Source organism: Sturnus vulgaris, chromosome 36, assembly GCF_052056855.1.
Source record: "Sturnus vulgaris isolate bStuVul1 chromosome 36, bStuVul1.hap1, whole genome shotgun sequence".
Taxonomy (NCBI): domain Eukaryota; kingdom Metazoa; phylum Chordata; class Aves; order Passeriformes; family Sturnidae; genus Sturnus; species Sturnus vulgaris.
The window spans coordinates 518,014-545,945 of record NC_142278.1 but is presented as its reverse complement, the minus strand read 5'-3'; the positions used below and the strand labels follow the sequence as shown (position 1 = coordinate 545,945).

The following is a 27,932-nucleotide window of genomic DNA, read 5'->3' as shown; positions in this document are numbered from 1 at the left end:
GGGGGAGGGGCACCCCAAGGCCCCTCCCCCCGCGGGGGGGGGCTCCTGCTGCCCCCCCTGTTTTTTTGGGGGGGAGGGGGGTAGCACAGGCCCCTCCCCCCTTTGCACCATGGTTTGGGGGGGAGCCCCTCCCCCCCTTTAGAGACCTGAGCCCCACCCCGGGCGGGGGGAGGGGGCGGAGGGGGGGGGAGGAGCACACCCACCCCCCCCCCAAAATGAATCCCCTCCCCCCCTCGGGCCCCTCCCCCACCCCTCGGCCCGGACCCGTATGGGGGGGGAGGGGCGGCTGGTTGTGGGGGTGGGGGGCGAGTTTTTGGTTGAATCTTGGCGAGGGGGTGGAACCCCCCCCAAAAAAAGTGCCCCTCCCCCCCCCAGCCCCTCCCCGTTTCTTTAATGCTGGGGGGAGGGGGCGGCGACCCCCCCAGGCACCCCTTTGTGTTGGGGGAGGGCACAGACTCCCCCCAAAATCTGGGGGGGGGGGGGGGGGGGGAGGGGCAGGAGCAAAGCCTCCCTCCCCCCCAACCCCCTCTGAGTTCACAGACCCCCAAAATTTGGGGGTGGGTGGGGGAGGGGCGGAGCAGAAAGACCCCAACCCCCCTCCCCACCGCCGCGGGGGGAGGGGCGGTGGGGGAGGGGCTTTGTAAATTCCTATAAATCGGTATTTTTGTATAAAATCGGAGTTTTTCCACCCAAAGCCCCGCCCCCCGCGGTGGGGGAGGGGCGTCCTGTCCGTCCAGACGATTTTTTTTTTTTTTTGGGGCGATTTCTCCGAGAATAAATAAAAAGTGTTCGTGGGGGGAGGGGCGGGGTGACCCCCCCTGTCCCCCCCTGTCCCCTCCCCCGCCCCTGGGGGGGGCTCGGGGGCCTCATCTGGGGGTCGGCGGCGTCACCTGGGGGGGGGATGGGGAGGGGTCACCTCAGCACCCCCACCCTGGGGACACCGGCAGGGGACAGTGCCCACACAGGTGTCCCCCCTTGTGCAGGTGTGCTGGGCGTGGCCCCACCCCAGGGTGTTGCTGTCTCCAGGTGTGTCCCCACACCAGGTGTCCCCCAAGGCCAGGTGTTCTAATGCCAGGTGTGTCCCCAGGTGCATTCCCAGCTGTCCCAGGTGTGTCCCCATCTGTCCCCAGGTGTGCCCCATGTGTATCCCCAGATGTTCCCAGCTGTCCCAGTTGTGTCCCATCTGCTCCCAGGTGTGTCACCAGCTGTCCCCAGGTGTCTCCAGGTGTGTCCCCATCTGTCCCAGGTGTTCCCAGGTGTGTCCCATCTCTCCCCAGGTGTGTTCCCATCTGTCCCCAGGTGTGTCCCAGGTGTGCTCACAGGTGTCCCCATCTCTCCCCAGCTGTGTCCCCGGTGTCCCTAGCTGTCCCCAGGTGTGTCCCCCATCTGTCCCCAGGTGTGTCCCCAGGTGTGTCCCCAGGTGTGTCCCCAGGTGTCCCATCTCTCCCCAGGTGTGTCCCCAGTGTCCCCATCTGTCCCAGGTGTCCCCAGGTGTGTCCCCAGGTGTGTTCCCAGGTATCCCATCTGTCTCCAGGTGTGTCCCCCATCTGTCCCAGGTGTCCCCAGGTGTGTCCCCAGCTGTGTCCCCATCTGTCCCGGGTGTCCCCAGGTGTGTCCCATCTCTCCCCAGGTGTCCCCAGGTGTGTCCCCAGGTGTGTCCCCGGTGTCCCCGGTGTCCCCAGGTGTGTCCCAGGTGTCCCCAGGTGTGTCCCCAGGTGTGTCCCCGGTGTCCCCATCTGTCCCAGGTGTCCCCAGGTGTGTCCCCAGGTGTGTCCCCGGTGTCCTCACCAGGGTGAAGCCGTCGTAGATCTGCATGAGCTCCTCTGTCTTGTACTGCTCCAGGACGATGACTCCGGCCAGGCCGCCGCCGCGGCGCCGCGCGCAGCCCTCGCAGTGCACCAGGTACGTGTTCCTGCCGCCCGTCTCGCTCGTCACAAACAGGATATTGAACACCTCCACCTGCGGGGGGGCAGCAACGGGGTCACGGCAGGGCCAGGGGGGCAGCAATGGGGTCAGGGCAGGGCCCGGGGGGCAGCAATGGGGTCAGGGCAGGGCTCGGGGGGGCAGCAATGGGGTCACGGCAGGGCTCGGGGGGCAGCAATGGGGTCACGGCAGGGCCCGGGGGGCAGCAATGGGGTCACGGCAGGGCCAGGGGGGCAGCAATGGGGTCACGGCAGGGCTCGGGGGGCAGCAATGGGGTCAGGGTCAGTGGTGGGGTCATGGCAGTGGTCAGTGGTCAATGGTCAGTGGTGTGGCCATGGCAATGGTCAATGGTCAGTGGTGTGGCCATGGCAGTGGTCAATGGTCAGTGGTCAGTGGTGTGGCCATAGCAGTGGTCAATGGTCAGTGGTCAGTGGTGTGGCCATGGCAATGGTCAGTGGTCAGTGGTGTGGCCATGGCAGTGGTCAATGGTCAATGGTCAGTGGTGTGGCCATGGCAGTGGTCAGCGGTGTGGCTGAGGACACCCAATGGCCCCCAATGGTGTGACAGTGACATGGCCAAGGACTCTCATTGTGCCCAAGGACAGGGCCACCCCAAGGCCATGGCCAATGGTGTGACAATGACACAGGCGAGGACAGGGCCACCCCAAGGCCACCCCATGTCCAAGGACAAGGCTCCTCCAAGGACACCCCAAGGCCCCCCGTGCTGTCCCCTGTGCTGTCCCCGCTGTCCCCTTTGCTGTCTGTGCTGTCTGTGCTGTCCCCGCTGTCTCCCGTGCTGTCCCCTGTGCTGTCCCCGCTGTCCCCCGTGCTGTCCCCCGTGCTGTCCCCGCTGTCCCCTGTGCTGTCCCCGCTGTCCCCCGTGCTGTCCCCCGTGCTGTCCCCGCTGTCCCCTGTGCTGTCCCCCGTGCTGTCCCCCGTGCTGTCCCCCGTGCTGTCCCCGTGTCACTCACGTCACACTCGTTGCAGTAGTACGCCGGCTCGTCCTTGACCCGGCCCTGGTACGCGATTTTCTTCCCCGCGCGCACGAGGCTCTCGCGCTGCACCTGGCAGTGCTTGATGGACTGCAGGAGACAATACCTGAGAGGGGACAGCAATGTCACCAACGTCACCTGGCAGTGCTTGATGGACTGCAGGAGACAATACCTGAGAGGGGACAGCAATGTCACCAACGTCACCCGTCACCAACGTCACCTGGCAGTGCTTGATGGACTGCAGCAGGCAGTGCCTGACAGGGACAGTGACACTGATGGCACTGATGCCACCTGTCAGCCACCATCGGGGACAGGGCCACCGCTGTCACCCCCCACCCCCCCCCCATCAGGACAGCATCACCGGGGACAGGGCTGTCACCTGCTGCCACCGCTGTCACCCACCACGGGGACACTGTCACCCCTGGTCAACCCACTGCCACCAGCCATCGGGACACCATCATCAGGGACAGTGTCACCTGCTGTCACCCACTGTGGGGACACTGTCACCAGGGACTCACCCCCCGTGGGCCAGCCAAGCCACCAAGTCCCCTTGTCCCGCTGTGTCCCTGTCCCTGTGTGTCCCCAGGTGTCCCCAGGCTCACTTGATCATCTTGTAGAGGTCGGGGTCGCTGATCTTGACGGTCCTGGCCACGTTCCAGGACACGTGGATCATGGGCACGATGGACTTGACGTTCTTCACCTCGTTCCACTCGTAGCGCTCCAGGGCCAGCTGGTACTGGTACGCTGGGGACAGTGGGGACAGTGGGGACGTTGGGGACAGTGGGGACGTCACGGCCACTGCGCCCCCTGACCCCCCCCAGCCCCTCCCCGGGATGCTCGTGGCAGTGCCGTGGTGTTCTCACATGTCCATGGTGTGTCCCCAGTGTCCCCATTGTCCCCAGTGTCCCCTCACCGGTGAGTGGCCCCACGTTCCAGGCGATGTTGTTGTCCCCCATTGTCCCCAATGTCCCCAATGTCCCCAGTGTCCCCATTGTCCCCAGTGTCCCCAATGTCCCCCCAGTGTCCCCTCACCCGTGAGTGGCCCCACGTTCCAGGCGATGTTGTCCCCCCAGTGTCCCCAGTGTCCCCAGTGTCCCCAATGTCCCCAGTGTCCCCATTGTCCCCATTGTCCCCAGTGTCCCCATTGTCCCCAGTGTCCCCAGTGTCCCCATTGTCCCCAGTGTCCCCATTGTCCCCATTGTCCCCAGTGTCCCCAGTGTCCCCTCACCCGTGAGTGGCCCCACGTTCCAGGCGATGTTGTTGCACCAGCCCGTGGCCTGCACCCAGTGCACGGTGCCGGCGTTGATCCACACCAGGTCCCCGGGGCGCTGCACGAACCGGTACACCGGGATGTTGGAGCGGTACAGGTCCTCCAGGATGGGCCACCACGAGCCCGTCAGGTAGTCCACGCCGTGCCTGCGCCGGGGGCGTGGTCAGCGACACGCTGGACACGCCCACAGAGCCCCACCCCCTCCTTCCCCAACCTGAAACGCCTCCCCGTGGCTGGGAAAAGGGGGGTGGCCACGCCCCCCGCGTGTAGCCACGCCCATGCAATAGCAGGGCACGCCCACTGACTCACCCAGGCCACACCCCCAATAATTAACACTAATTATGGTGTTGCTCCTTAATGAAAGTCCCACCCCTTTTACCCCCATCCACTTCATGCAGACCCCACCCCCTTCCCTAGGTCACGCCCCATTCCCCAGACCCCTCCCTGTTTTCTTAAGCCCCTCCCCTTTCCCAGGCCCCGCCCACCTGTCCCAGAAGGCAGAGATGGATTCCCAGCAGCGCTGCCCCAATAGCCCCGCCCCTTTTATGCAGACCACACCCCTTTCACACAAACCACGCCCTCTTTTATGCAAGCCCCGCCCACCTGTCGCAGAAGGCAGAGATGGTTTCCCAGTAGTGCTCGTGCACCGCGAACCACTCGCAGTCGCCGGGGCCGATGTTGATGTTCACTGAGCAGAAGTTGTTGTTCTCCTGGTGGCCTGCGGGGGACGCTGTCACTGTCACCTCATGTCACCCTCGCGGAGCTGTCCCCACCGCTGTCACCGTCACTGTCACATCCTGTGTGCTCAGGTGTACTCAGGTATCCCAGGTATCCCCGGGTGTCCCCAGGTGTCCTGCCCTGCCTTGTCCCCACCTGTGCCACCCCCAAGGTTGTCCCCATGTCCCTTCCCGCTCCCCAAACGCTGCTGCCGCCACAGCGTGGTTGCTCAGTGCAAGGTGTCCCCATGTCCCCAGGTGTGCCCAGGTGTGCCCAGGTGTGCCGTGGCTCACCGGGGTGCGGCTGCCGGGCACTTTCATGTAGAGCTGCACGGTGTTCATGCCCAGGATGGTGTGGCCCACGTGGCTCAGCATGTTGCCCGTGGAGGACACTCGCATGAAGGCCGGCAGCTTCAGCAGCTCCTGCAGCTGCGGCTTCCACCTGCGGGCACAGGGGACACGGCTGGCACCTGGGGGGTGGCACCCACCTGAGGGCATCACCTGCCCCGGGGGAACCACACCCTGTCACCTGTGAGTGGCCCTGAGCCCCACACTCAGCCCCCCAGGTGTCCCTGCAGCACCCACAGGTGACCCTGACACCTCCATTGTCACCTGAGAGTGGTCCTGACCCCCGCCACGGTATCACCCAGGTGTCCCCACCCCCCCGCCAGCGTCACCCAGGGGTGCCCCTTCCCCCCACATTGTCACCCAGGTGTTCCCACCTCCCCATTGTCACCCAGGTGTTCCCCCCCATTGTCACCCTGCTGTCCCCGTTGTTACCCAGGTGTCCCCATTGTAACCCTGGTGTTCCCACCCCCCCTATTGTCACCCAGGTGTTCCCACCCCCCCCCAGTGTCACCCTGCTGTCCCCGTTGTCACCCAGGTGTTCCCACCCCCCCCAGTGTCACCCAGGTGTCCCCATTGTCACCTCTTGGCGTCCGACAGGTCGATGTTGGTCCCGAACTTGATGATCTGGTGGGATTTCTGGTCGGGGGGCTGGGGGGGACACGGGGTCACGGGGGGGCGGGGATGGGGTCCCCAAGGGGGACATGTCACCCCTCCAGGGTTTGGGACAAAGCGACAACCTGGGATGCTCTGGGGACACCCTGGACACCCCCCTAAGGACACAGGGACCCCCAAAGAACACAGTGACACCCTGGGGACACCCTGGGGACATCGGGACCCTCCCCCAGTGACACCCTGGGAACACCCTGGGGACATCGGGACCCTCCCCCAGTGACACCCTGGGGACATTGGGCTCCCCCCCCCCCCCTCAGTGACACAGTGACACCTTGGGGACATTGGGACCCTCCCAAAGGACACCGGGACTCCTTGGGGACAGCAGTGGTGGCCCGGGCTGGGGAGGGGGTGACACCTGAGGTGTCCCCAGGATGTCCCCAAGAGGGGACCGCGGGGTGTCCCCACCTGGGCGGGGTCTCCGTGGTGCTGTCGGGCTCCTCGGCCTCCTCATCCTCGCTGTCCTTGTCCTCCTGTGGGGACAGTGTCACCTCCTGTCAGCCCCCAGGTGTCACCTCAGCCCCTCCGGACACCGGGGGACACTTGGGGACACTCCCAGAGACAGCCAGGAATTCCAGGGGACACCTGGGGACATTCTGGGGACATCCTGGGGGCTCCAGGACACACCCCCAGCACCAAGGGACACTCAGGGACACCTCTGGACACCCCGGGGACTCTTGGGGACACCAGAGGACACCCTGGGGACACTCGAGGGACACGAGTCCCCTGCATCCCCCATGTCCCCCTGAGCCCTCTGTCCCCTGTCCTGTCCCCACTGTGTCCTGTGTCCCCCTCCCTGGTCACCTGCAGGAACTCCTGGAAGGAGCACACCTGGTACTGGGTATACTGGGAGACACTGGTGTGGGGTCCCTGCTGTGTCCCCTGTCCCTGGGGTGTGTCCCCATGTCCTGTGGGTGTCCCCCACTGTGTCCCCGCTATGTCCCCTGTCCCCATCCCTCACCTGCAGGGACTCCTGGAAGGAGCACACCTGGTACTGGGTGATTCTGGTGTGGGGTCTCTGCTGCGTCCCCTTTGTCGCCTGTGTGTCACCTGTCCCCGAGGTGTGTCCCCTGTCCCTGAGGTGTATCCCCCATGTCCCCGTCCCTATCCCTCACCTGCAGGGACTCCTGGGAGGAGGATGCCCGGTACTGGGCGTACTGGGAGATGCTGGTGTGGGAGCAGCTAATGCCATAGGGCCACACCTGGCGTGTCCCCTGTCCCCTGAGGTGTGTCCCCTGTCCCTGAGGTGTGTCCCCCATGTCCCCTGTCCCCCGTCCCTCACCTGCAGGGACTCCTGGAAGGAGGATGCCTGGTACTGGGCGTACTTGGCGATGGTGGTGTGGGAGCGGCTGCTCTCGCAGGGCCACACCTGGCGCGTCCCCGACAGGTCCCAGTTCTGGTCCGAGGGTTGCTGCACCTGCGTGCGCCACCTCGACCGCGTGCTCGCCGCTGGCCTCCACCAGGGTCTTGGTGCTGAACAGCCCCAGGTCTGCCAAAAACGGGCGGGTTTGGGTCATTCTGGGGGTCACCAGGGGTTGGGGGGGCTGTCATGGGGACAGGGACAGCCCCAGACGATGGTGATGAGGGGATCCATGGGGGTTTAGGATCCCTGAGGGAGTGTCTCAGGATTTTGAGGTCCCTGTTGGATTTTGGGGTCCCTGTTGGATTTTGGGGTTCCTGTGGGATTTTGGGGTTGTTATTGGGGTGACTCACTGAGGCGCAGGGACCCCACAAGCCCCCGGATGACGGTGATGGGGGGATCCATGGGGGCAGGTTTGGGGGTCCCTGAGGGATTTTGGGGTCCCTTTGGGATTTTGGGGTGTTTCTGGGGTGTTTTTGGGGTTTTTGGGTGACTCACTGAGGCGCAGGGACCCCGCCAGCCCCCGGATGACGGTGATGGGGTTCTTGGGGTCGGTGCAGAACTGCAGCAGGACGGGCGAGAAGGCGTCGCGCTTGCTCTCCAGCTGGGCGGGAACAGCGGCGGCCAATCAGCGACCGGCACCCGACAAAGGGACCAATCACAGCCCACCGCCCTCAGGAAGGAGCCAATCAGCACCCGGCACCCGGGAGAAGGGCCAATCACAGCACAGGGCCCTCACGAAGGAGCCAATCAGGGCCCAGCATCCTCATGCAGGGACCAATCACAGCCTGCCACCTCCCCCATAACAACCAGGCCAGCAGCCAATCAGGATGGAGATGGTTTGGGGCAACAGCCAATCAGGATGGAGGAGGCCTGGTTCACCATTCACCAGCCAATCAGGGCTGAGATGGTTAGGCTCGCCAGCCAATCGGGATTGAAAAGGCATGACCTAGCAGCCAATCAACAAAGAGCTGACCACGATGGACCAATCAGGAGGGGAGGGATCCAGTCAGGGGCCAATCAGCAGAGAGACGGAATCTGCCAGGGAACCAATCAGCAGCAAGGATCCCCAGGACCTTTCCCACCAGCCAATCAGGAGAGGGGACACCCTGGGATCCCTGGCAGGGAGCCAATCAGCAATCAAGTGACCCATCCAAGGAGCCAATCAGGAGGCAGGGGACCCATCCAGGGAGCCAATGAGCAGCCAGGGGAGGCGGGCAGCAGCCAATGAGGACTCACGTAGATGCTGGGCGTGGGGGGGTTGAGTTTGTCCCTCGGGAGCTGCTCCCGAGCGTCGATTCGGGGCTTGACGGACTGGGCGGGGCACAGGTAGGACTCACGGAACGGCCCCTTCAGCCGCGCCTGCCTGCGGGGGGACCCCAAAAAATCAGTGGGACCCTGAAAATCCCCATCCTGGAATCACCCAAATCCCCCTGGAATGACCCAAATCCCCCTGGAATGACCCAAATCCCCCTGGAATCACCCAAATCCCCCTGGAAGCACCCAAATCCCCCTGGAATCACCCAAATTCTGCTCAGGCACCCCCAAAAATCCCCTGGGATCCCCCAGAACGAGTCCCCAGTCTCCCCTCTGAAGCTCCAAATGAGCACCCTGGACGCTTAAAATCCCCCTGGGACTTAGTTCTAAGTCTAAGGCTTTTCTTTTCTCTTTGGGATCCCCCAAACGAACCCTAATACTCCCCCTGGGCCCCCCAAAGTCCATTTGAGCCCCCCTAAACGAGCCCCATGACCCCCCCCCGAGCCCCCCAAACCCCTCCTGGGCCCCTCAAACCCCACCTGAGAGCCCATAAATGAGCCCCATGACCCCCCTAAATCCCACCTGGGCCTCTCAAACCCCACCTGAGACCTCATAAATGAGTCCCATGACCCCCCTGGGCCACCTGAAATCCCACCTGGGCCCTCAAACCCCCACCTGAGACCCCATAAATGAGCCCCATGACCCCCCTGGGCCCCCTGAAATCCCTCCTGGGCCCCTCAAACCCCTACCTGAGACCCCATAACTGAACCCCAAGCCCCACCTGAGCCCCCCCAGACCCCTCCCCAAGTTCCTCCCCCCCACACTCACTTGCTGGCTCGCACCACCTCGGCCGCGCTGTGCCGGATCGTCAGCTGTGCCAGGGGACAACCCCCGGGGCTCCCCCCGACGTCCACCCGAGGCCACCAAAGCGTCACCGGCGGTGCCGCCCCCGGGGCCCCCGCCGAGCCCGGGGATCCCCCCGGCCCCCCCAGCACCGCTCTCCACCTTGATCAGCCGAATTTTGAGCTCCCTTGGGGGGCCCCTCCCCGAGCGAGCGCAGCTTCAGGAGATCGGCGGAGCTGACGAACGCGGGAGGGGGTCCCGGCGGTGCTGGGTGCTGGTGGGGGGGCTGAGGGAGGGTTTGGGGGTCCCCCCCCTTTCGTTTCCAGCTTGGGAGGGGGTCCCCCTTTATCCTGCACGCCGGAGCTCTGCAGGTCGAGCGTGGCCAGCACCGGCCGGTCCCGTTGTTCCCGGTCCCGTTGTTGTTGTTGTTGCTGCTGTTGTTGTTGTTGTTGTTCCCGCTCCTCTTTCCGGGGGTGGCGGCGCCGGAGGGGTCCCCGGCGGAGGTCGCGGTGACGCGAGGGGGGGACACGGCGGTGACGGCGACCACCACCCCCTAATTTTGGGGGGGTATCCGGGGATGGGGGGCTGGGCCGGCCGGCTTGCTCGGCCAACGTTTCACAAGCCCGGCTGATCTCCTCCAGAGCCTCGGACTCGCTGCGGGCCGGGGGAGGGGGATGGGACCCCCAGCCGGGGGGTGAGGTAGCGAGTGTGGGGGGGCGTGGGGGGGCTCGGGGATGTGGGGGTGGGTTTGGGGGGTGCTGCCCCCAACTCCGGAAGGTTTTTCTGCAGCAGCAGCAGGAGGAGGAGGAGGAGGGGGAGGAGGAGGGGGAGGAGCGGGAGGTTTGCTGTAAAACGGGGAAGTTTTTGGGGTCGTCCCGTTTGCCGAAGGGGTAAAGGCGAGGGGGGTCCGGGGGGTCTCCGTGGCCTGGGGGGGCCCCGAAAGGAGGGGCTTTGGGGCGGGCGAGGAGGGGGGGGGCGGGTGGGGGGGGTGGTGGGGGTGGGGGAAGGGGGTGGGGCAGGGGTGACCCCCCCCTCATCCTCCTCCTGCCGGATGGACTCGTCCAACATCTTCATGATGTTGGCCAGGCCGTCGGGTAAAATTTTGGCAAATTCGGGGGGCTCCTCGAATTGATCGTCCAAGGGGGGGGCCCCGAAATCGAAGAGGCGGGCTGGGGGACCCCCGGGGGGTCGGAGGAGGGTGGGGGAGGGGGGGGTAAAGGTGGGGGAGGGGGCTCGGGGTGCGGGGGGGGTGGGGGAGGGGCGGGGGTGCTCTTTGGAAAGGGGACCCCCGAGGAAATGGGGGGGCTGGGGGCGGGGGGGGGCGCGGGGGAGGTTCCTGAGGTATCGGGGGGGCCCTCGGAGAGGGGGGGGCGGCGGTAAGGGGGGGTGGGGGGGGGTCCCCAGCCAGAAATCGCTGGGGGGGGGTTGGTGATGGTGGGGGGGCGGGCTCCTCCTCCTCCTCCTCCTCTTCCTCCTTGTCCGGGGTAAGGGAAAGGGGGGGTCTGGGGGGCGCCCCCCCCCCGTGCTGGTGGTGCTGGTGGGGTCCGGGAAAGATCCCGGGGACCCCCCCCAAAGGGGGATCGGCCCCCCCCCGGACCCCCCTTGGGCGGGGGTCCCCCAAAAAGGATCTCGTCCAGGGGGGTCTCCCCCCCCCCGGGTCCTTCAGCCAGGGGCAAGGGGGGGGCGGGGGAGCGGCTCCGGGGGGGCGCAGCAGGGGGGAGGGGCGGGGGGCAGGTGGGGGGGCGGGGACCCCCCCGCTCGCCCCCCCCCGGCCCCGGCGGCTCCGGAGGTTGGTAGCGGTGGTCGGGAGCCTGGGGGGGATATTTGGGGACAAAAGAGGGGGGGGGGGAACCCCGAGTGAGACCCTGAAGGGGGGGGAGGGAACCCCTCTTGTGTCCTTCCCCCCGTCGTCCCCATGTCCCCTCTATGTCCCCATGTCCCCCGTGTCCCCCCCATTTCCCCTCATGGTCCCCTCATCCCTCCATGTCCCTGTGTCCCCCTCTGTCCCCCCCATCCCCGCCATGTCCCCGTGTCCCCCATATGTTCCCCACCCGTGTCCTTCCATTTTCCCGTGTCCCCTCGTCTCCCCATGTCCCCCCATGTCCTCGTGTCACCCCCCATATCCCCCTCGTGTCCCCCCCATGTCCCCACGTCCCTTCATCCCCCCCATGTCCCCCTTGTGTCCCCATGTCCCCCGTGTCCCCCCATGTCCCCGTGTCTCCCCCCATGTCCCCCCCCGTGGTCCTCCTCATGTCCCCATGTCCCCGTGTCGCCTCCATGCCCCCCTCGTGCCCCCCCATGTCCCCACGTCCCTTCATCCCCCCATGTCCCCCCGGTGTCCTCCTCATGTCTCCATGTCCCTGTGTCACCTCCATGCCCCCCTCGTGCCCCGCCATGTCCCCGTGTCCCCCTCGTGTCCCCCACGTCCCTTCATCCCCCCCGTGTCCCCCCCCGTGTCCCCGTCCCCACTCACGCCGCGGGGGGGGCGGGTGCTGGTGGCGGGGGGCCGGGGGGGTGCCCGGGTGGGGGGGCACAAGGCACGCAGGCGGTGGGTGCTGGTGAGCGGCTGGGGGGGGCGGGGGGCGCCCCCCCGGCCCCGCTGGCCCTAAGGTCACTTGGGAGGGGGCCCGGGGGGCCGGCGGGGGAGGGGCGGGGGGGGCGGCGGGAACGGGGGGGCCACCAGCCGCTGCTCCTGGGGGGTGACAGAGGGGACAGGGGTTAGAGGGGGACATGGGAGGGGGACAGGGGGACAGAGGGGACAGGGGTTAGCGGGGACAGGGAGGGGGGACAGGGGGGACAGGGGGGACAGAGGGGACAGGGGGGACAAGGGGCGTCATGGGGGACAGAAGGGACAGGGGTTAGCGAGGGGAGATGGAGGGGGGGACAGGGGGGATGGGGACATGGGGGCCAGAGAGGACAAGGGTTAGAGGGGGGACAGGAGGACATGGGGGAACAAAGGGACATGATGGGGACATGGGGGGGGACATTGGGGGAACACAAGGGACACACGGGTGACACTGAGGGGGTGACAGAAAGGACACCACAGGTGACACACGGTTGGTGACACCAAAGGGGGGGGGGGTCCCACCCTGTCTGTCCGGGGGTGCCCCGTGGCGCCGGGGGGGGGGCCCAGGCCTCGGCGGGGGGGAGGGGGCTCCACAGCCCCGGGGGCAGCGGGAACGGAGGGGGGGGGCCCGGGCGGGGGCCCGGGGGGGGGCAGCGCCCCACAGCCCCCCTGGGGACAGCGGGGTCAGGGGGGTGGCACGGGGGGAGACCCCTCAGTGCCCCCCAAAACCCCTCAGTGCCCCCCCAGATCCTCCAGTGCCCCCCCAGACCCCCCAGACCCATTTGACCCCCCCCCAACCCCCTTAAAGCCCCCCCAGACCCTTTTACTGCCCCCCAGACCCATTTCAACCCCCCCAGACCCCTTTAATGACCCCTAAACCCCCCAATTCCCCCCCCGTCCCATTTTACCCCTCTCGACCCCATTTTAGCCCCCCCCAACCCTTTAAATGCCCCCCCACCCCCCCCACCCCCCCCAAATTCCCGCCCCTCCCCCACCTGGGGGCTGCCGCTGCGGCGCGTTTGAGGGGGGTGGGCAGGTCCTCGGGGGGGGGGCGGGGGGGGCTGGGCGGGGGGAGGGGCTGCCCCGCGGGGGGGTCAGGGGGGGCCGCCCCCCTCTTCAGCTGCGCCCCCCCCCTTTTGGCCGGGGAACGTCCTTTTCTGGGGAGGGGGGAGGGGGAGGGGAAGGGGGGGAATTTAGGGGGGGATGGGGGAGGGGGGGCGTGGGGGGGGGCGATGTCACCCCCACCCCCCCCATTCCCAGTGTTCCCAGTAAGGCCTGGCCCCATTCCCATGTGGCCCCCCCCCCCTCAAATTCCACCCCCCAAACCCCTCCATGATCCTCTCAGCCTCCCCCCAAATTCTTCCCAAAATCCCCTCCCCAGTCCCCCCAATCCCCCTTTAACCCCCCCCAAATTTCCCCCAAAAACATCCTCAAAATCCCCCCCAGCACCCCCCCCAAATTCCCAAAACACCCCCAAAATCCCCTCCCCAGCCCTTTTAAACCCCCCCAAATTCCCTCCCAGCCCCTTTAACCCCCCCCCAATTCCCCCAAACCCCCCCCAAAATCCCTCCCCGCCCCCCCCAAGTGCCCCCCCTCACCTCGGGGTGCAGCAGGCTCCAGACCTGCTGGAGGGGGGGCAAGGCCCGAGCCCGGGGAGGGGACACGGGACCCGGGGGGAAACTCCAGAGCTGGGCCTGGGGACATGGGGACACCTCAGGGTCACCCCCAGGGACATGGGGACAGCTTGGGGACACCCCCAGAGACATGGGGACAGCTTGGGGACACCCCCAGGGACATGAGGACACCTCAGGGACACCCCCAGGGACATGGGGACAGCTTGGGGACACTCCCAGAGACATGGGGACACCACAGGGTCACCCCCCAGGGACATGGGGACACCTCAGGGTCACCCTCAGAGACACCCCCCAAGGACAGGGGGGACACCCTGGGGACACCTCAGGTCACCCCCCAAGGACACAGGGACACCCCAGGGACACGGGGACACGCTGGGGTCACCCAGGGATAGGAAATGTCCCAGTGTCACCCCTGGGAACGATGTCCCCCACCCCGCCACCATCCCCTGCTGTGACCACAAACGTCCCCAGCAGTGCCACCACCGCGGTGGCACCAGCCCAGGGAGACACAAACCCCTCCAATGTCCCCTCAATGTCCCCTCCATGTCCCCACCTGCTGCAGGCGCCCGATGCGGGCGGCGATGTCCCCGCGGTGGCCACCGATGACGTCACCGCGGTGGCCACCGATGACGTCCCCGCGGTGGCCACCGATGACGTCCCCCCCCGTGGCGGTGGGCCGATGTCCCCTCGGTGGCCGATGTCCCCTCGGTGGCCGCGGTGACGCCCGTGGTGGCAGCTCGGTGGCTCCTCCAGCTCGGGGGTGGCCTCGGGGCCGGGGGGGGTCCCAGGGGCTGCAGTGCCCGGACACAGCCCTGGAGGGGGTCCAGGGGGGCGGGGGGGGGCCCGGGGGGGGCCTCTGGGGGGGACAGGAGGTGACATGGGGACATCTGAGGGGGTGGAGCTCAGAGGGACCCCACCAGGGATCCCCAAAATGGGGATTTGGGGGGAGCTCAGCCCCATAGAGACCCCCAAACACAGCTCTGGAGAGGGTCCAGGGGGGTGGGGGGGGGCCTGGGGGGGGGGACCTTGGGGGGGGGGACAGGAGGTGACATGGGGACATCTGGGCGGGGGGAGGGGTTCTGCCCCATAGAGACCACCCAAAATGGGGATTTGGGGGGGGGCTCAGGCCCATAGAGACCCCCCACCCCGGGACCCCTTCTGGGAGGGAGGGTGACACATTTTTGAGGGCAGGTGACACATTTTTGAGGGCAGGTGACACATTTTGGGGGGATTTGGGGTCACCACTTACCCGGGGGGTAGAAGGCCTTGTGGGGGAGGGGGGTGCCCCCCATTTCCGCTGGGGGGGGGGGCGTGAGGTGGGGGGGCAGCGGAGCCGGCCCGAGGCTGGAGGAGCACCTGGAGGGGGGAGGGGAGGGGATGTGAGGTGGGGAGGAGACCCCCAGGAATGGGGGAGACCCCTGGAAATGGGGGGAAACACCTCTGGGAATGGAGGAGACCCCCTTGGAAATGTGGGGAGACCCCTCCCCAAACATGGGGGTGCCTGGACTGGGGGAACATTTTTAGGAGATTAATTGCGGGGGGTCAGTGTAGGGTCACTTGGGGGTCAGTAGAGTGGTCAGTGTGGGGGTCAATGGAGGCATTAATGTGGGGGGTCATTTGGGGTCAGTGTGGGGTCAGTGCAGGAGTGAGTTTGGGGGTCAGTTTGGGGTCAGTGCACGGATCATTTGGGGTCAGTTGGGGGGGGTCACTGTAGGGGTCAGCTGGGGTCAGTAGAGTGGTCAGTGCAGGGATCATTTGGAGTCAGTGCAGGGATCATTTGGGGTCAGTTGGGGGGTCACTGTAGGGGTCAGTTTGGAGTCAGTGCAGGGATCATTTGGGGTCAGTAGAGTGGTCAGTGGGGGGACCCTTTGGGGTCAGTGTGGGGGTCAGTTTGGGATCAGTGCAGAGATCATTTGGGGTCAGTTGGGGGGTCACTGTAGGGGTCAGTGGAGGGATCATTTGGGGTCACTGTAGGGGTCAGTTTGGGGCCAGTGTGGGGTCAGTGTGGGGTCAGTTGGGGGTCAGTTGGGGGGTCAATGTAGGGGTCAGTTTGGGGTCAGTGCACGGATCATTTGGGGGTCAGTGTGGGTCAGTGCAGGGGTCACTGTAGGGGTCAGTGTGGGGTCAGTTGGGGGGTCACTGTAGGGGTCAGTTGGGGTCAGTAGAGTGGTCAGTGGGGGGACCATTTGGGGTCAGTGCAGGGGTCATTTGGGGTCAGTTTGGGGGTCATTTGGGGTCATTTGGGGTCAGTGCAGGGGTCAGAGGGGTCATTTGGGGGTCATACCTGGGGGGGGGCAGCCAGGCCCGGGGGGGGCAGCCGGCCCAGCCCCCGCCGCAGCCCAGGCTCCCCACGGCGAAGGGGTCCCGTCCGGCCCGGCCCCCCAGGGGCTCCACGGCGCGATGCATCGGCCTGGGGGGGGGGGGGGGGGACACACGTGGCTCCATCTGGGGTCATCCTGGCCCCATAGATCCACCCCACACCCTACAGATCCACTCCCCAGACCCATGGATCCATCCCTGCCCCACAGATCCATCCCCCTGTCCTACAGGGGGATCCATCCCCCAGACCCACAGATTCATCCCTGAACCAGATACCCACGTGCCCCACAGATACCCCTTAAACAGCCCCAGACCCTTAAAATCAACCCTGTGACCCCACAAACAGCCCCATAGACTCTGAAACCCCCCAAAACCATCCCTGTGACCCCATAAACAGCCCCCTAAGCCCCACACTCACCACTCGTGGGGCGGGGGAGGGCTGGGTCCCCCCGCGACCCCCCCGTGGGGGGGGGGAGGGGGCGGCTGCTGGGCGGGGGCGGCCCCTCCCTCACTGCCGCATACACCTGGGGACAGGTACGGGCACTTAGGGGGCAGCCGGGGTAATTTTAGGGCAGTTCTGGGGCAGTTTTAGGGGCAGTTTTATGGACAGTTTTAGGAACAGTCCTGGGACACTTTTAAGGCAGTTTTAGGGCAGTCCTGGGGGCAGTTTTAGGGGCATTTTTAGGGCGCTTTTAAGGCAGTTTTAGGGGCAGTTCTGGGGCACTTTCGGGCCATTTTTAGGGCAGTTTAGGGGCAGTTTTAGGAGCAGTTCTGGGGAACTTTCGGGCCATTTTTAGGGCAGTTTAGGGGCAGTTTTAGGAGCAGTTCTAGAGCACTTTTAGGGCAGTTTTGGGGCATTTCTGAGGCGCCGCCCCGCAGGCGATGCCGCCATCACGTGATGCGGAAGTGGGCGGTGCTTTCCCACGCACGGCAGACCCCGCCCCCAACCCAGGCCCCACCCCCTCACCGATGCCGAGACTCTCTCCGGGAACCGGCCAATCACAGCGCGCCTCTCGCCTGGCAGCCAATCATCGCTCCCTTCCGGCTCTGGCTCAGACTGAGGGTGACCAATGGGGAGAGGGGTCAGGCTGGTGCTGGCCAATGAGGAGAGGGGAGGGCGGGGCAAGGTGAGGCCACGCCCCCTGTGGGGCTGAATGGGGAGAAGCGCTGGGGGGACTTGGGGGGGATTTGGGGACAATTTGGGGACATTTGGGGGACATTTGAGAGGCAGGAGGCATTTGGAGGGCAGGGCTTTCCCCCGCCCCCCTAGCTGTGACGTCATGGTCGCCCCCAGGGGGAGAATTTCGGGGCCTTCCCGTGACGTCACGGTTGGGGGCGTGGCCAAGGGCACCCCGCGACGCCCACGGGGAGCGGGAAGGGTGACGGCGACAGTTCCGGACACGGTGACGATGCCAGACACAGCGACAGTCCCGGACACGGTGACACCCCCGGACACGTGACAAGACCCCCGGGACACCCCCAGGGTGACACGCGTGGGACACGTGGTGGCACGGACACGGCATCACGTGACACGCGCGTGGGACAGACGAGCAGCAAGCAAGGGTGACCACAAGCGCGAGTGACCAACAACCAGAGTGACCAACAGTGACCCATGGTCAGAGTGACCCACGGTCACTAGTGACACACAGCCAGAATGACCAACAACCAGAGTGACCAACAACCAGAGTGACCCATGGTCACAGTGACCCAGGGCCAGAGTGACCCACGGTCACCAATGACCCACAACCACGAGTGGTCAACAACCAGAGTGACCCATGGTCACCAATGGCCAATAACCAGAGTGACCCATGGCCAGAGTGACCCACGGCCTGAGAGTGACCCATGGTCACAGTGACCAACAACCAAAGTGACCAACAACGAGAGTGACCCATGGCCACAGTGACCCACGGTCACTAGTGACACACAGCCAGAATGACCAACAACCAGAGTGACCCATGGCCAGAGTGACCACAGTCAGTGAACAACAACCAGAGTGACCCACAGTGATCAGTGACCCACAACCAGACTGACCAACAACCAGACTGACCAACAACCAGACTGACCCACAGTGATCAGTGACCCACAACCACAAATGGCCAACAACCAGAGTGACCAACAGCCAGAGTGACCCACGGTCACCCACGCGTGCCCCCCCCCCCCCATTGTCACTCTCCCCCCACCCCCCACGTGTGACCCGTGGTCACACACAACCGCCGCCTCACCCCCGCCCCTCCCCCACCCCGCCTGACCCCTCTCACGCCACGAGTGACCCCCCCACGCCACGAGTGACCCCCCCACGCCGCGTGTCCCCGGCCCCGCGTGCCCCTCACCCGGCCCCGCGTGTGTCCCGGCTGCCGCCGGCCCCGCGTGTGCCGGTGCCGTGTCCCCGGCACCGCGTGGTGACACCGCGTGAGTCACCCGGGCCCCGCGTGGGTGTCCCCTCCCTTCCCTCCCCCCCCCCCCCCTCCTTCCACGGTGACGTCAGCCGGATGCCCGTGACGGAGCCGGGGGGGGGGAGGGGGAATCCCGGCCGGGGACGTCGGGGGCGGGGGGGGGCGTGGGGACACGGGACGGGTGGGACACGGAGGGGACACAGGACGTGGGGGGACACAACGGGACACGCGGGGGACACTGGCGGACACCGATATGGGACACAGGACATGGGGAGGACACAGACATGGGACGTGGGGGGACACGGGGGGGACATTGAGGGACACAGGACATTGGGGACATTGGGAGACACAGGGTGGGGACACCAGGGGACATGTGGGGAGGACACAGGGCACAGGGGGACACGGAGGGACACAGGGGGACACGGACATGGGGGACACCGAGGGACACGGAGAGGGCACTTGGGGACACACAGAGGGACACAGGGACAGGCTGGGAGAGAGGGACAGACGTGGGGACACAGGGAGGGCACTTGGGGACACGCGGAGGGACAAGGGGGACACGGGGAGGGGATGTGGGGACACGGAGAGAGCACTTGGGGACACGCAGGGACACGCAGGAAGGACAAGGGGACACAGGGACTTGGCGGGGACATGGGGACACCCAGGGGCATGTGAGGACACGAGGAGCTGGGGACACACCAGGACATGGGGACACACGGGGTGACACAAGAACACCGGGGCACCCCCACACACGGGGTGACACATGGGGTGACACACGGGCCAGCAGATGCAGGGTGACACGGGGACACCCAGGGTGACACGGGGACAGGGGACACCTGGGGACAGGTGCAACCCCACGGAGTGACACAGCTGGGACACGCGTGTGACACCCGTGTCACCACTGTCCCCTGCCTGGGGACACTGCTGGGGGGTGGCCACGGGACACTGGGGTGACAATGGGGTGACAATGGGGTGACAATGGGGTGACCGTGGATCTGGGGGAGCCGCAGGGTGGGGGTGGGGCAGACGGTGGGGGAGGGGCTGTTGAGTCACCGGTTCCGTTCAGTGCGGGGGTGGGGGGAGGGGCGGGGGGGGGTGTGACCGTGACGGGACACGCGGGGGAGGGGGGGGGGGGGGACAGCGGGGGGAGGGGAGTGGCCACGAGGGGTGAGAGAGGGTCCTTGGCGTGTGACACACATGTGACACTGCTCTAGAGAGGTGACACGTGTGTAACACGTGTGTGACACTGCCCTGTTAGTGTGACACGGGTGTGACACTGTCCTGTTAGTGTGACACACATGTGACACTGTTCTAGAAAGGTGACACGGGTGTGACACTGCTCTAGAGAGGTGACACGGGTGTGACACTGTCCTGTTAGTGTGACACACATGTGACACTGCTCTAGAGAGGTGACACGTGTGTAACACGTGTGTGACACTGCCCTGTTAGTGTGACACGTGTGTGACACTGCCCTGTTAGTGTGACACGGGTGTGACACTGTCCTGTTAGTGTGACACGTGTGACACTGTCCTAGAGAGGTGACACGTGTGTGACACTGTCCTGTTAGTGTGACACATGTGTGACACTGTCCTAGAGAGGTGACACGGGTGTGACACTGCCCTGTTAGTGTGACACGGGTGTGACACTGTTCTAGAAAGGTGACACGGGTGTGACACTGTCCTATCAGTGTGACACGTGTGTGACGCTGTCCTAGAGAGGTGACATGGGTGTGACACTGCCCTGTTAGTGTGACACGGGTGTGACACTGTTCTAGACAAGTAACATGGGTGTGACACCGTCCTATCAGTGTGACACGTGTGACACTGTCCTAGAGAGGTGACACGGGTGTGACACTGTCCTGTTAGTGTGACACACATGTGACACTGTTCTAGACAAGTAACACGTGTGTGACACTGTCCTATCAATGTGACACGTGTGACACTGTCCTAGAGAGGTGACACGGGTGTGACACTGCCCTGTTAGTGTGACACATGTGTGACACTGTCCTAAAGAGGTGACACGGGTGTGACACTGCCCTGTTAGTGTGACACACATGTGACACTGTCCTGTGGAGGTGAAATGGGTGTGACACTGTCCTCTTGGTGTGACACAGGTGTGAGACTGTTCTAGAGAGGTGACACGTGTATAACGTGTGTGTGACATTCTCCTGTTAGTGTAACACACGTGACACTGTTCTAGAAAGGTGACACGTGTATAACACCTGTGTGACACTGTTCTAGAAAGGTAACAGGTGTGTGACACTGTCCTGTTAGAGTGACACAGGTGTGACACTGTTCTAGACAGGCGACATGTGGGTGTGACACTGTCCTGTGGACGTGACACGAGTGTGACACTGTCCCAGGGCTCTGACACGTGTGTGACACTATCCTAGGGGTGTGACACAGGTGTGACACTGTCCTGTGAAGGTGACACGAGTGTGACACTGTCCTAGAGGTGTAACAGTCCTAGAAAGGTGACACGGGTGTGACACTGTCCTAGAAAGGTGACACTGTCCTGTGCAGGTGATACACTGTCCTAAAGAGGAGCCATGTGTGTGTGACACGATCCTAGGGGTGTGACAGTGTCCTAGAGGTGTGACACAGGTGTGACACCGTCCTAGAAGGGTGACATGTATAACGTGTACGTGACACTGTCCCGTGGTGTGACACAGGTGTGACATCACTCTATGGAGATGACACGGGTGTGACACTGTCCTGTGGAGGTGACACGGGTGTGACACTGTCCTAGAGATGTGACACAGGTGTGACATCACTCTATGGAGATGACACGGGTGTGACACTGTCCTGTGGAGGTGACACGGGTGTGACACTGTCCTAGAGATGTGACACAGGTGTGACACTGCCCTAGAAAGGTGATACAGGTATAACAACTGTCCTAGAAAGGTAACATGCGTCTAAACGCGTGTGACACTGTCCTAAAAAGGTGACACAGGTGTGACACTGTGCCAAGGCTCTGACACGTTGTGTGACACTGTTCTGAGTGGTTATACACCTGAGCACTGACACCTGGACAGATGTGTGACACTGTCACACCTGGTGTCACACACACACACACACACCTGGAGAGATGTGTGACACTGTCACACCCGGTGTCACACACACACACACCTGGACAGATGCGTGACACTGTCACACCCAGTGTCACACACACACACACACACCTGGACAGATGCATGACATTGTCACACCGGGTGTCACACAAACACACCTGGACAGATGTGCGACACTGTCACACCTGGTGTCACACACACACACACCTGGACAGATGTGTGACACTGTCACACCCGGTGTCACAAACACACCTGGACAGATGCGTGACACTGTCACACCTGGTGTCACACACACACACACCTGGACAGATGTGTGACACTGTCACACCGGGTGTCACACAAACACACCTGGACAGATGCATGACACTGTAACACACCTGGTGTCACAAACACACCTGGACAGATGCGTGACACTGTCACACCGGGTGTCACACACACCTGGACAGATGCGTGACATTGTCACACCGGGTGTCACACACACCTGGACAGATGAGTGACAGGTGTGACTCTCACACCTGGTGTCACACCTGGCAGGGAGGGGGCGTGGCCGTGGGGGGAGGGGCACTCACGTGTCCGAGGGTCCGGTCCGGTGGGGGGAGGGGCTACGCGCCAGCCATGGCCTGGGACTGGGGGAAGGGACAGAGCCTTACTGGGAGCACTGGGAAACCCCTTCCCCCCCACCAGTGCCATACTGGGACCAGTGTGAGCCCAGGGTGCTGCTCCCAGTATGACCAATACTGGTGTCCCCAGTACCCCCAGTATGACCAGTACTGGTGTCCCCAGTACCCCCAATAGCCCCCAGTATCACCAATACTGGAGTTCCAGTATCCCCACTAGTTCCCAGTATGACCAGTACTCATATTCCCAGTATCCCTTGTAGCCCCTAGTATGACCAGTACTCCCAGTACAGCTTCCAGTTCCCAGTATCCCCAGTATGGCCACCTCCATTCCAGTGCTCCCAGTACAGCCCTTACCCCGCTCCCAGTGCTCCCAGTACAGCCCTTACCCCGCTCCCAGTGCTCCCAAGTACAGCTCTTACCCGGCTCCCAGTGTTCCCAGTGCTCCCAGTACAGCTCTTACCCCGCTCCCAGTGCTCCCAGTACAGCCCTTACCCCGCTCCCAGTGCTCCCAAGTACAGCTCTTACCCGGCTCCCAGTGTTCCCAGTGCTCCCAGTACAGCTCTTACCCCGCTCCCAGTGCTCCAGTACAGCCCTTACCCCGCTCCCAGTGCTCCCAGTACAGCCCTTACCCCGCTCCCAGTGCTCCCAGTACAGCCCTTACCCCGCTCCCAGTGCTCCCAGTACAGCCCTTACCCTGCTCCCAGTGCTCCCAGTACAGCCCTTAACCTGCTCCCAGTGCTCCAGTACAGCCCTTACCCTGCTCCCAGTGCTCCCAGTACAGCCCTTACCCTGCTCCCAGTGCTCCCAGTACAGCTCTTACCCGGCTCCCAGTGTTCCCAGTGCTCCCAGTACAGCCCTTACCCTGCTCCCAGTGCTCCCAGTACAGCCCTTACCCCGCTCCCAGTGTTCCCAGTGCTCCCAGTACAGCCCTTACCCTGCTCCCAGTGCTCCCAGTACAGCCCTTACCCTGCTCCCAGTACAGCTCTTACCCCACTCCCAGTGTTCCCAGTGTTCCCAGTGCTCCCAGTTCAGCCTTCACCCTTGCTCCCAGCTCCCAGCCCCCAGTGCTCCCAGTCCTGCCCTCCCAGTGCTCCCACACCCGCCTTATCAGGAGGCCGCGCCCAGCCCAGCCCAGGGCGCCCCGGCGGGGGGGCCGAGGGGGCCCAGGTGTCTCCGGGGGGGGGGGTCCAGGTGTGTTTGGGGGGGTCCCAGATGTGTTTTGGGGAGGCTCAGGTATCTTCGAGGGGATCCAGGTGTGTTTGGGGGGGTCCAGGTGTGTTCTGGGGGGGGGGGTCTCAGGTACATTTGGGGGATCCCAGGTATGGTTTAGGGACACCCAGGTGTGGTTGGAGGAGGGTCCCAGGTGTATTTCAGGGGTCCTAGATGTGTTTTGGGGACACCCAGGTGCATTTGGGAGGGCCCCAGATGTGTTTTGGGAAGTCTCAGGCGTGTTTTGCGGCCACCCAGGTGTGTTTTGGGGGGTCCTAAAAATCTTTCTGGGAGGCCCAGGTGTATTTTGGGGCCCCCCAGGTGTGTTTAGGGGGTGTCTCAGGCCATGATGGGGGGATCAGCAGGGGGCTACACCCCACTATGGGTACAGGGCCTGACCCTCCCCCTTCTGACCCCCCCAAACCACAACCAAGCCCCCCCCCAGACACCCCAAAACTCAAATCCACCCCTAAGGACAACTCAAACTCTCAACCCCTCCCTGACACCCCCAAATCCCTTCCTGAGCCCCCCCCCCCAAGCCCCCTAAATCCTCCCAGACACCTCAACACCCCCAAATCCTCTCCTGGCACCCCAAAACACCCAAAAAACACCCAAAAAACACCCAAAAAACACCCCAGACCTTCTGCTGACACCCCCAGTACTCCCTCACCAACCTCTCAGACACCCCAAAATTCCACCAACAACACCCAAACCCACCAGACACCCCCAAACCCACCCCAGACCCCCCAAACTCCCCCAAATACCCCTCAAAACCCCCAGAGCCCCCCAAAATCCCCTTGTTGACACCTCAACCTCTCCCCTGATTCCCAAAACCTCCCCAGACCCCCCAAACTCTGCCCAGATTTGCTGCACCCCCCCAAAATTTGGGATTTGGGGGGGTCTGAAACGGGAGGACCCCTCCCTACATGTGCCCCCCACCCCTTTAAAGGGTGCAAGAGCTGCCCCCCAAATTGGGAGAGCCAAGACCCCCCCAAATTCAACGGGGGGGTGACCTCCCCTGTAATTGGGGGGCAGGGTCAGAGCCCCCCTAATTTACCTCAGCTCAAACACCCCCCAGATAATTTTGGGGAAAGCAGACACCCCCAAATTTATTTCAGCCCAGACCCCCCCCACATTTATCTCAGCTCAGAACCCCCCAAAATTCACCACAAGGGAATCAAAAACCCTAAATTCACCTCGGGGGGGTGGGGCAGGGGCTCTCACCCCAAATGACCCCCCCAATCCACCCCAAGGGGATCAGAACCCCCCCAGTTTGGGGGCCCAGACAACCCCCAAATCATTTTTGGGGGGAACAGACCCCCCCATTTATTTCAGCTTCATCCCCTCCCTGCTCAAAATCCAGACACACAAATTTTAACTCAGATTTGACCCTCCCTTACCTCAGTGCCCCCCAAAAATTCACCTCAGTTTTACCCCCTCCAATTCACCTCAGCCATGACCCCCCAAATTTAACCTCAGATTTGACCCCCCTGATTCAAACTCCCAAATTTTAATTTAATCCCCAATTCCCATCAGCCCTGACCCCCTCCAGGTAAGACCCACCCCCACTTCACCTCAATTTTCTCTCGCACCCCCAAAATCTCCCAATTCACCTCATACCTGACCCCCCCCAATTCACCTCAGTTTTAACCCCCCAGCTCTGACCTCCCCCCAAAATCATCCAAACAGGACCAGACCCCCCAATTTCCCCTCAGATTTGAGACCCCCCCCCTCCAAATTTCACCTGTTTCCCCTCCCCTAAACCCAAACCCCCCCCAATTTCACCTCAGCTTTTACCCCCCCCTCAAACCCTCCCCAATTTACCTCAACCCAGACCCCCCCCTCAAATCCCCCTCAGCCCTGACATCCCCAAAAATTCCCCTCAGGTTTGACTCCCCCCTTTTTCAAACCCCCTTAATTCACCTCAACCCTGACACCCCCCGCTCAATTCACCCCAACAAGGCCGGACCCCCCAATTTACCTCAGGGCAGCCCCCCCCCAAGCCCCAGACCCCCCATTTCTCCTCACCCCTCAATTTTACCTCAGTTTCCCCCTCACGTCCCTCAACCCCCCCCTAATTCCCCTGACCCCCCCTCACCTCACCCTCACTCCACACCCCCCCTTTACCTCAGCCCACCCCCCAAATTTCACCTCTGACCCCCCCCCTCAGCCCAGCCCCCCCCTTTCCCCTCACGCCAAACCCCCCCCCCCCAATTTCCCCTCAGCTTTCACCCCCCCACCCTGGACCCCTCATTTCCCCTCACATTTCCCCTCCCCACCACCGACCCCCCCCTCAATTCCCCTCAGCTGACACCCCCTCCCCAAAATCCCCCTCAGCTCCCCCCTCCCCAACCTCCCCCCTCCTCTCTCCCCACACCCCCCCCCCCTCCCTCAGGCCGCGGCCCGGCCGCCCCGGCCGCGTTGTCCCCGCCGCTTCCCCCTGGCGGTACCTGCGGTGCTGCCGGTGCCGGTGTGTCCGCGGGGTGCCGGGGGTGTCCCGGGGGGTGCCGGGTGCTGGGGGGTCCCGGGGGTCCCGGGGGTCCCGGCCCGGCCCCGGCGCTGCGGCGGCTCCGCGGCTCCGGCCTCGCTCAAACAAAGGACCCGAGAGCCGCGCGCCCCGCCCGCCCCGGACACGCCCCCCGGACACGCCCCCCCGGGAAATGGACACGCCCCCTGGCCACGGCCACGCCCCGCCGAGCCAGCACCCGCCCTCTGATACGCCCACGGCGGGGCGAGGCCACGCCCACAACAAAAGATGGGGCAGCGCCGGGCCACGCCCACTGAGGCGGAGCGAGCGCGGGGTCACGCCCATATATGGACATGTCCCGCCCACCTCAGCGGCTGCCGGGGGGGACTGGGACGGACTGGGAGGGACTGGAGGGGGATGGAACAGCATGAAACGGCACTGGAGCAGTACTGGGATGGACTGGGGTGACTGGGAAGGACTGGGGAGACTGGGGTAGGATGGGAAGGCACTGAGGCAGTACTGGATTGGGCTGGGAGGGACTGGGTGGACTGCTGTAGCACTGGAAGCAGACTGGGATGGACTGGGATAGCACTGGATGACTGGGGTGGACTGGGAGGGACTGGAAGGGAATGACAGAACACTGAAAGGCGCTGGGACCTGGAAGCACTGGGACCAGTATAGGATCACACTGGAAAGTACTGGGCCCAGTATAGAGTGACTGAGGAACTGGGAATGAAGCGACACTGGAACCAGAATGGGGTGACATGGGGACTGGGAGACACTGTGACTAGTACAGGGCAACACTGGGAGCCACTGGGCCCACTATAAGCTGGTACTGGGACACACTGGGGACCAGTATAAGCTGGTACTGGGACCAGTACAGGGTGGCACTGGGAGCAATACATGATGACACTGGGACTGGGAGTCACTGGGACCAATACAAGGTGGCACTGGGCCCAGTATAAGCCGGTACTGGGACCAGTACAGAGCGACACTGGGACTGGGAGACACTGGGCCCGGTATAAGCGGGTACTGAGACCAGTATAGGGCAACACTGGAACTGGAAGCGTACTGGGACCAGTACAGGGCAGGGCAGGGTGGCACTGGGACCAGTATAAGCCGGTACTGGGACCAGTACAGGGCAGGGCAGGGTGGCACTGGGACCAGTACAGGGTGGCACTGGGAGACACTGGGCCCAGTATAAGCCGGCACTGGACCAGTACAGGGCGACACTGGAACTGGAAGCGCGCTGAGACCAGCAGGGGGCGCGCTGCACCGCCGGGGGCGGGGCCAGCCTGAGGACACCGCGCTCCAGCCAATGGCAGAAGCCGGATCCCAGCGCCAACCAATCAGAGCGCGGCAGCTCCGCCAAGCCCCGCCCCCGCTCCCCCTCCCCTCGGGCAGCGCGCGGGGCCGCACGTGCCCTAAGGGGGCGTGGCCCCGCCGAGTTTAGCCCCGCCCCCCTCGGCCTCGCCCCGCCCCCGGCAGGCCCGGCTGGGTGGGGGAGGGGTGGGGATGGTTCCCGTTTTTAACCCCGCTGTCCCCGCGTGCCACCGGGGGGGGGAGGGGAGGGGGGGGGGGAGGGGGGGTTTGCAGACCCTCCCCCACCCTCGTGTCCGGTCCTTTCTGGGAAAATTTGGGATTTGCGTGAGGAAATTCGGGAATTGCACGGGGAAAATTTGGGAATTCCCCGGGGAATTCTGGGATTTGCGAGAGAATTTGGGCTTACACAGTGAATTCTGCGATGTGCACGGGGAAATTTGGCTTTCCACAAGGAAATTTTGGATTTGCAGAGGAAATTCGGGATTTGTGCGAGGGAATTCTGCGATTTGCACGGGAAAATTGGGGCTTGCACGAAGAAATTTGGGATTTACATGGGGAAATTTGGTACTTGCACGCGGAATTCTGGGATTCTCACGGGAAAATTTGGGATTTGCACACGGAAATTCGGGAATTCTGCGAGGAAATTCGGGATTTGCACGGGGAAATTCGGGAATTCCACGGAGGATCACGTGACCCTTTGCACGAGGACCCCCCCTCGGGGGCTGTCACGAGGTCACGTGACCCCCCGAGCGCCCCCGCCCCCCTCACGTGACCCTCCCCCCCAGCAACAACGGCCGAGCCGCTCTCTGATTGGCCGCTGTCTCCGTGACGTCACGGCAGGGCGCGCCGGGCCGTTGCCATGGCAACAGCGGGAGCTGAGGTGGGGGGACATGGAGGCCTTGGAAAGGGGAATTTGGACCCAAAAATGGCTCAAAATGGCCCAAAAATCAGGGA

The 27,932-nt window shown here is 64.1% G+C and overlaps 2 protein-coding genes and 1 long non-coding RNA gene across 5 annotated transcripts; all 3 read right to left on the bottom strand.

Annotated features, from left to right (window-relative positions):
- Positions 1-866: 866 nt before the first annotated feature.
- Positions 867-9,148, bottom strand: KDM6B (lysine demethylase 6B). Its single transcript, XM_088155239.1, has 15 exons — positions 9,117-9,148; positions 8,517-8,643; positions 7,776-7,881; positions 7,200-7,366; positions 7,033-7,074; positions 6,326-6,390; positions 6,006-6,018; positions 5,829-5,896; positions 5,195-5,342; positions 4,788-4,894; positions 4,143-4,330; positions 3,517-3,658; positions 2,894-3,086; positions 1,789-1,959; positions 867-890 (listed from the first exon to the last, which is right to left on the bottom strand). The coding sequence occupies exons 1-15, from the start codon at positions 9,146-9,148 to the stop codon at positions 867-869; spliced, it is 1,593 nt and encodes a 530-aa protein (XP_088011365.1).
- Positions 9,149-9,453: 305 nt separating this feature from the next.
- LOC148220522 (uncharacterized) lies at positions 9,454-14,456 on the bottom strand. Its single transcript, XM_088155238.1, has 6 exons — positions 14,131-14,456; positions 13,542-13,637; positions 12,939-13,100; positions 12,322-12,612; positions 11,851-12,069; positions 9,454-11,188 (listed from the first exon to the last, which is right to left on the bottom strand). Exons 1-6 carry the CDS (start codon positions 14,454-14,456, stop codon positions 10,411-10,413), a joined length of 1,872 nt encoding a protein of 623 aa, XP_088011364.1. The 3' UTR covers positions 9,454-10,410.
- Positions 14,457-14,806: 350 nt separating this feature from the next.
- Positions 14,807-25,827, bottom strand: LOC148220521 (uncharacterized). 3 transcript variants are annotated; one of them, XR_015798761.1, is made up of 6 exons: positions 25,639-25,827; positions 21,929-21,985; positions 16,864-16,953; positions 16,315-16,420; positions 15,862-15,987; positions 14,807-14,933 (listed from the first exon to the last, which is right to left on the bottom strand). It is a non-coding gene; the product is annotated as an uncharacterized LOC148220521 (long non-coding RNA). The 3 variants fall into 3 exon arrangements; XR_015798760.1 differs by lacking the exon at positions 25,639-25,827 and adding an exon at positions 22,873-22,960; XR_015798762.1 differs by lacking the exons at positions 16,315-16,420; positions 25,639-25,827 and adding an exon at positions 22,873-22,960.
- Between the last annotated feature and the right edge of the window lie 2,105 nt (positions 25,828-27,932).